General features: G+C 31.8%; 2 protein-coding genes across 3 annotated transcripts; one reads left to right on the forward strand and one right to left on the reverse strand.

The window, feature by feature from the left end:
* The first annotated feature begins 1,012 nt into the window (after positions 1–1,012).
* Positions 1,013–3,861, forward strand: LOC139843996 (glucan endo-1,3-beta-glucosidase 4-like). The gene is made up of 5 exons (XM_071834194.1): positions 1,013–1,052; positions 1,442–1,562; positions 1,762–2,985; positions 3,493–3,520; positions 3,604–3,861. Exons 2-5 carry the CDS (start codon positions 1,499–1,501, stop codon positions 3,734–3,736), a joined length of 1,449 nt encoding a protein of 482 aa, XP_071690295.1. The 5' UTR covers positions 1,013–1,052; positions 1,442–1,498; the 3' UTR covers positions 3,737–3,861.
* Positions 3,862–4,374: 513 nt separating this feature from the next.
* LOC139844604 (uncharacterized protein At5g01610-like) lies at positions 4,375–6,593 on the reverse strand. Of its 2 annotated transcripts, none has more exons than XM_071834836.1 (2): positions 6,000–6,593; positions 4,375–4,510 (listed from the first exon to the last, which is right to left on the reverse strand). In XM_071834836.1, exon 1 carries the CDS (start codon positions 6,492–6,494, stop codon positions 6,012–6,014), a length of 483 nt encoding a protein of 160 aa, XP_071690937.1. In that variant the 5' UTR covers positions 6,495–6,593; the 3' UTR covers positions 4,375–4,510; positions 6,000–6,011. The 2 variants fall into 2 exon arrangements, with proteins under 2 accessions (XP_071690937.1, XP_071690938.1); XM_071834837.1 differs by lacking the exon at positions 4,375–4,510 and adding an exon at positions 5,910–5,926.
* Positions 6,594–7,727: the final 1,134 nt, after the last annotated feature.

Genomic DNA, 7,727 nt, shown 5'->3' on the forward strand with positions numbered 1-7,727 from the left:
AGATCGCAATCCATACACTATACTCCTCCGTCAAAATTAGTAATAAAAACAGATGCCATGATCATAATTTTCGAACAAGCAGAAGGTTGTAGCGAAGGACGAAAATGATTTAAAAATGACAAACCATAATAACCATTTTTTATTACTATTCTAAATAACAAATATACATATAGCAATGAAGCTTACCAACTCCAACAGCTCCATCTACTTTAGGTTCCATATTCTTATCTCATACACCCAAAAATCATTGTTTACTAAACTTTAAAACCGCTAAAGATAAACTAATGTTTGTATGATAGTATTTTCATAAACAAAAGTCGTAAGCAGATGAAGTTTTCTTTGTTCAAGTTGTCCGGTGAGGGTGATTATTTTCACACATATGTAATCGGCCTAACCGGTATTAATGGGTAATTATGTGATCGTTTTCGACCATTTCTGTATCCATTTTAAGATGTGCAACTAGTGAAGTTTTGAACCATGGTAACGTGGAAATTATTATAAACAAAAGCCAAACAAGGAATTACAATCTTGAGTGCACAGGTATTATGTTTAAATTATATATGTTGATATATATAGAAAAAATATGATATTTGGGTGGTGGGCTATGTTTGTCGTCCACAATTATTAAGCAATAAATTATATTATATATTATATTATATATTATATATTATATATTATTATATATTATATATTATATATTATATATTATATATTATATATATATTATATATTATATTATATATTATATATTATATATTATATATTATATATTATATTATATTATATTATATATTATATATTATATTATATTATATTATATTATATTATATTATATATTATATATTATATTATATTATATATTATATATAAGTTCTATAAAAGGACTTTATTTTCTACTATTCCCAAAGTTTTTAGCTTTTCTTTAAATCCTTTAAACAACAGTTTCATACTGGTTTAGATTCTCTCCATATATATCCATTTATTACTATCTGTTGTTATTTTGGCTACTGAAAACTTGCACAGTACAACCATCTTTGAGTATTAAACTGCTGGTATTCGTTTCTTTCTCTATTTCCTCTGTTCTTCCGTGGTTTTCTTGAATTTTTTCAAGAAATCCTATAAAAATGTGATTTTTGTATGAAAAAAAGCATTTTTTGATATGGGTTTTTATTGTATTGTTGCAAAGAACTTCAAAGATCAGTCCTTTACTGACAAAAATGGACATAGAATACAAAAAGTTACTTACTTTTTAGTTGTCTGCAGAGTTAATTCAGATTCTTCATATCTTGTGCTTTTTAGCATTCATTTTTTATAACCCAGGAATATTTAAGTTTCTTAATTTAGTTATCTTTGTGATATTTAAATAGCTTTATCAATTGTGCTATTGTTGTCTGTGTTTGATTATGTCTCTTTTTCACTCGGCTAATGTTGCAATTAACAGATACTGATGAACTTTGGCGCTAAAGAATGCTAATTTACAAGTTTCCAACTTGGGAGAATGAGGCTTATATTGTGGCTTAAATCTCTCTTGCTTATATTTGCTAATTTGTCTACTGCAGTAGGTAAATTTCATTTTCTCTAGTATTATCGGCACGTTGACCTGTCACAATGTGTGGAAAATATTCAACCTTCTGAAATCAAATGTTGATTATGGAGATTTTTGGAATATAGCACTGAAATAGTTATCTGATTATTTGTTATTTAGTCTCACATATACTGTTTATAATGTTTTCAAATATGTTCATACTCTCGAATTCGCAGATGCTTTTGTAGGAATAAATATTGGAAACAGTGGTTCAAACCTACCATCATCTGAGCAGGTGGTGGCCATCCTCAGAGCCCATCAAATAACACACGTGCGCCTTTTTGATTCCGATACCAAATTGCTTACAGCACTATCAGACACCGGGATCGAAGTTATGGTTAGTGTCACCAATAACGAAATCTTGGATATCGCAAAAGCACCATCAAATGCTGCCACGTGGATTAACACACACGTTGCAGCATTTAAACCAGCAACTAATATAACTGCAATTGCTGTTGGTACTGAAGTTCTTTCTTCAACCCCAAACACTGCAACCAACGTTCTTGTTACAGTTATGAACAACATTCATAAAGCTTTGGTTGCTTCAAATTTAAACGACGAGATTAAAGTTTCAACGCCTTTATCAATGGATATAATCCCTATCCCATTTCCACCATCTACTGCAACTTTTAACGCTTCGTTAAATTCAACTATTTCCGGGATTCTTGATTTCTTGAAAACCACCAATTCTTTTTACATGTTAAATGCTTATCCGTACGATGGGTATGTAAAAAGCAACGGGATTTTTCCGATTCAGTATGCGCTTTTTCAACCGCTTCCAGTAGTCAAACAGATCGTTGACCCGAACACTCTTTTTCATTATGAAAGTATGCTTGAAGCTATGGTGGATGCTACCTATTACTCCATAGCTACTTATAATGCTTCTGTGATACCGATTATCGTGACTGAAACAGGTTGGCCGTCATCTGGTGGGGCCAACGAAACTGACGCAACTGTAGAAAACGCTGAGACGTTTAACAATAACTTGATTCGGCGGGTTTTGACTGGGTCGGGCCCACCGAGTCAACCCTCCATTTTATTGAACTCGTACATTTACGAGATGTTTGATGAAGACAAAAGGCCAAACTACGGAGTGTTTTTTAGTAACGGGAGTTCGGTTTATAATCTTGATTTTGGTAATTCGACGGGGAATTCAACGAGTGGATTTTGTGTTGCTAGAAAGGGGGCGGACCCCGCTAGCTTGCAGGATGGTTTGAATTGGGCGTGTGGTCAAGGGCAGGCCAACTGCACCGCTATTCAATCTGGGCAGCCATGTTTTCTGCCCAATACGATACAAAACCATGCTTCGTACGCTTTTAATGATTATTACCAAAGAAAGCGCGACGTTGGTGGAACCTGCGATTTTGGTGGCACAGCTGTAACAACTAGTGTTGATCCAAGTACGTACTGATAACTCTTCGCATCGTTTTAGATTATAGTAGAATTGATAAGATGGGCAGGTTGGGTAACAGGTCAAAAAAGTTTCTGTTTGAAATGAGTCACTGTTGTCCAGGTTGAGTTTACCTTTTAACACATTTTTCTTCTTACATTTGACACATTTATTGGTAGATAATGTGTTCACTATCATTACTGAAACCATTATTGAATTAATAACATTTTTTTAAAGTACTCTCCTTCCACTACCACATGTATAGCCTGAATAGGAAACGTTATCCATTTACCCGTTAAATTTAAGATGCTTCATTCAAATTTGGGTGGCCATCAACTATTTAACCTGTTGTTGTTTTCGTCAGATATTTAATATTTTCGAGATAAAACACATCTAAACAAACAATTCATCAGTTAAATGAGCAACGTTTACTGATGAATTGGAGAATTACTTTATGAAATGAACCCTTTTTTTTGTTGTGGATTGACAAAAATCACTTTATGTTTCACTCTTACAGGTTATGGAATCTGCATATTTACAGGAAGGTGAGTGAACAGTAACCTTTAAACCGTTGTTTGATCTGTTTATTTAGTTTAATATCTAACGTATAAAATGTGTGTTTCAACAGTTCAAATACAAGTAATGGTACGTTTGGACCAGCAAGTCCCACTGGGAGCGTTTCCCCGCCACATCAAATACTTGAAACCGGGTATTTGGTATTGGCAACAATTTTAACATGGTGTCTGTTGTTACATCTGTAAATGTAAAGAATTTTTGCGTAGGCTCGTATAATTGATTCGTTTTGGCTCACAAGATGCTAAATGCAAGTCATTTGTTTACTTCTGTGGTTCTTGACCATAAGAACCAATTGCTTATATGATTCGTAGAAAGCTGATTATCGCAATTAGTAACATTTCATAACATACCAGTTCCATTTATGTTTTACTGTACATGTATTAAGAGGTTAAATATGTAAAAGGTAGAAGGTTTTCCCTGTTCGGGCTACCTGGGAGGGCGAGTAATCGACCTCATACTCTAATGTACGCACCCGAGCAGGAGTATTTCCTGGCTGTTTCCAACCCACCCCTGGCCACCACTACATATTCGTCTTAGACAGAGACATCTTGCAAGGAACTCAGGGCCCAACCACTGGCACAAAATTATTTACTGGCCTGCAGCGCCTACAACTTGAATAATAACATTCCAGAATGAGTTTTTCTTTTTATTTTCTATTACGGAAAATAAAAAGAACTCAGAGTATTTATAAAACTATTGTTTGACATGATATATTAGTTGCTGTTAAAGATTGAATCTAAACATAAAGGAGTAACTTTCAAAGGAATCGTAGTTTTTTTTTTTTTTTTTTTTTTTTTTTTAATATTACCAACAAGAATATTTACGATACATACAAAGTAGACAGTTACAGGGACAACTTAAAATACACATACCTAACAGCATGAACACTCATGAGCAAGTATCTTGACTTCATAGCTAAACTAGCATATATGTCGTAGAATGAAGTTTAGCCCTGAACCCTGCAAAATTATCAACAATATTAAGAAATGTTCATTTATAATACCTTACATTCTAGCTATGAACCACTCACACAATTCAACAAACATTGAAGGGTTTGATCCACAATCAAAAAATGACCATGATCATCATCGGATAAGCATTAACTATGAATTAATGGAAGTACCATATTGTTGGTGGGCTGCAGATGTGATTTGGCTGTAAAGGAACCCCTGATCTTCCAAGGCTAATTGATTTAGTAAGGCTTAAATACTATTTATATGCGGCTCTACTATTCAATATCGCAAAAAATAATAAAAAATGTTTTGTTTTGACCTCTGTATAAAAGACCACCTTTCTAGATTAACCTTTAGCAGAAACAGCAAACATAAATCACAGTTCTTGCAATTTTAAAGCAAATCTTGGTTTATTTTCTTTATGAAACAATAAATTTGATGAATTTGAAGATAATGATTGTGATTTACAAAGCCACAAAACAACTCAATTTACCTCTAAACACCCAAAACAAAGGGTAAAGTCAGCAGTACAAAAAGAAAGGGCATTAAAGGGTAAACCAATACAGTATTTTTTACTTGGATGTACGCGGACTAACCAGGTTAACCTGTGACGGCTTCTGACCCCTTCCCTTGCCACCCAAGATATGTTGCTAGTAAGGTTTGAATCACCCTAACCACTAGGCTATTAGGATGGTTAAAGGGCATAAAAGCCTAACAGTATTAATAGTATGTGGCGGTCTTCATAACCACACATGTTTCCATCCATCTTGAAGGCAATTGTAGCAAACGTTGATGAAACTTTTCCATATATCCCTGAAGCTATACTAGTTAAAATTCTAAAGTACGGTTGCATTAACTAATATAACGTCACTTGGAGATTAGCGTCTCAATTAGTTGCTCTACTATTTGGTAGTGTTATCAAATCATGACAAATCACATTTTTGAAAATTTGTAAGTAAATTCTCAATAATTAGGGGTGTTCATCTGGTTGGGTTTCAATAATGTTGACAATTACAAACCTTTCGATCAATTCCATAACCGATTCTAACTCATATTAAATTTCAATCAGTTTGTTAAACCGATTTCAACTAGCTAGTGATTTGATCCAAATCAAAACCCCAATCTACAAAAGAAAAACCAATAGTAATAAGTATACATATACATATACATATACATATACATATACATATACATATACATATACATATACATTAATATAATTAGAAACGCTCAATCTCCAAGTTTTCAAGTAGGCAAAAGTCGTACTATATTTTAGCTACTCAATGCCTAAAAAATATATATACTATTAGGTACTAAACAAAATAAAATTCAATTAATTCAGTTATTAGAAATTTTTTTTTTTTATTGAAAAAATTCAATCATTAGAATTCACACCAATTTACTTCAATTCCAGTTTTTTACCTACAATTCATCCAACAATCAATCAAAAATTCAAAAACTCAATCAATCAATCAAACAAAGTCAAAACCATTACCTATAAACCAATTCATATTGACTGATCAAACCCTTGATCATGAACTAAAGCTTTACTCTTACACTCAGGCACATCTTGAAACATATCAGCAGGCAATTTCTTAGACAAAACACCAACATGAAACTCAATCATATTATCACTTTCATCCAAATCCATACCCGTAACACTCAACCACAAAAACAACTGTTTAGCTTGAATACCAGTTACATCCGATATCGATCCGTAACTCAATTTTCCTTTAATACTTTTACTGTAGTATACCGTCTGATCATCGAACTTAACGTAGCATTCGCGTGTCAGTTTGACGTTGAATTCGCCGGTTGTTGGTGACAGTGTGTAGGATTCAACGGCGTCTGGTAAGATTCCGATTGGTAGACCGAATTCTGGAAGGATGTCGTGGATGTCTGCGGTGGTGGTGGTGGTGGTGACGGTGGTTGTTGTGAGGTGGAGTGAGATTAAAGAGATGATCAAGAGTGATTGCTTAAAAGACGCCATTGATTAATTAATTGGAATTGAATTGGTGATGATTTTGCTTCGTTTTAGAGTCAACGAAATACTTCGTGTTAATGTTTTGATTGTTTATTTTTATACTGTAGTAATATAATAGATAGATAGATACAGGATATCTATCTACATACTCGTATTACATATTCGTAATAAAACTTTACATATATCAATTAATCTATCTATCTATATTTTCTATTAAATTGCTAAAATGATGATATCATCATAATTCTATTTTAATTCATTATTTGACACATGTCATCTTCACAATAATCATGATGTCATTAATATATTAATAACTTAAATAAATACATAAAATAATTTAGAAAGTGATTATTACCATAATTAAAAAATCAAGCTTCTAAATCTATCATTTTTTTTCTTGAGATATTAAAATATAATTTTAAAATGAGACTTACACTCCATAAGCTTAAAAAAATCTACTAATTTTGTTTTGAAATATTAAAAGAAGCATACCGTTATGTAGTATGATTTTATTTTTTTAGTGCAAGTGCTATTAAAGTCATTGATTTTTAGCTATGTTTGACATTTGTTTTTTAAATTTTCATATGAGAATATTTATCAAAAGTTTGATAGGTCATGTGTTGTACATTTAATTTATATCTCTAAAATTATGATGCCAAAATAAATCTTATTTAAGCTTAAAAAAAATTCATAAATAAAAGAGAAAATTTTAAACCCCTGTGATGATGTCATTAAAATAATTAACTGTATTTATAAAAAAAATTAACATGTTAATTGTATAATATATGAAACATAATGTACAACTTTTTGATAAAACACCTCATTACCATATGTACAATATTTGAGGCATTATGTACAACCGTATGATAAAACACATGCATGACCATATGTATAAACTCTAAAACAAATAGTACAATCTTCTACAAAATACCCAATAATAATTATAATTATTATTATTATATTATTATTATTCAAATGTGAGTTCTCTTTACGGAATTAATTACGTTATATATGTATACGAAATAAATGTTTTAATAAAAGATGTAGTGTATGTGTAACGACCCTGGTTTTTCCAACGTTATTTATTAATAATTATTATTATTAATACGCTTGATTAAACGAATGTATGTTATTACATTTACATGTTGCTTTAATTGCCCGTACTTGAACTTTAAATGCCCGAAACGTCTTTGTGACACCCGGAACTTGCACGAATAATATTTTAAGATATTATTTACA

This window comes from Rutidosis leptorrhynchoides, chromosome 4, assembly GCF_046630445.1.
Source record: "Rutidosis leptorrhynchoides isolate AG116_Rl617_1_P2 chromosome 4, CSIRO_AGI_Rlap_v1, whole genome shotgun sequence".
Taxonomy (NCBI): Eukaryota; Viridiplantae; Streptophyta; class Magnoliopsida; order Asterales; family Asteraceae; genus Rutidosis; species Rutidosis leptorrhynchoides.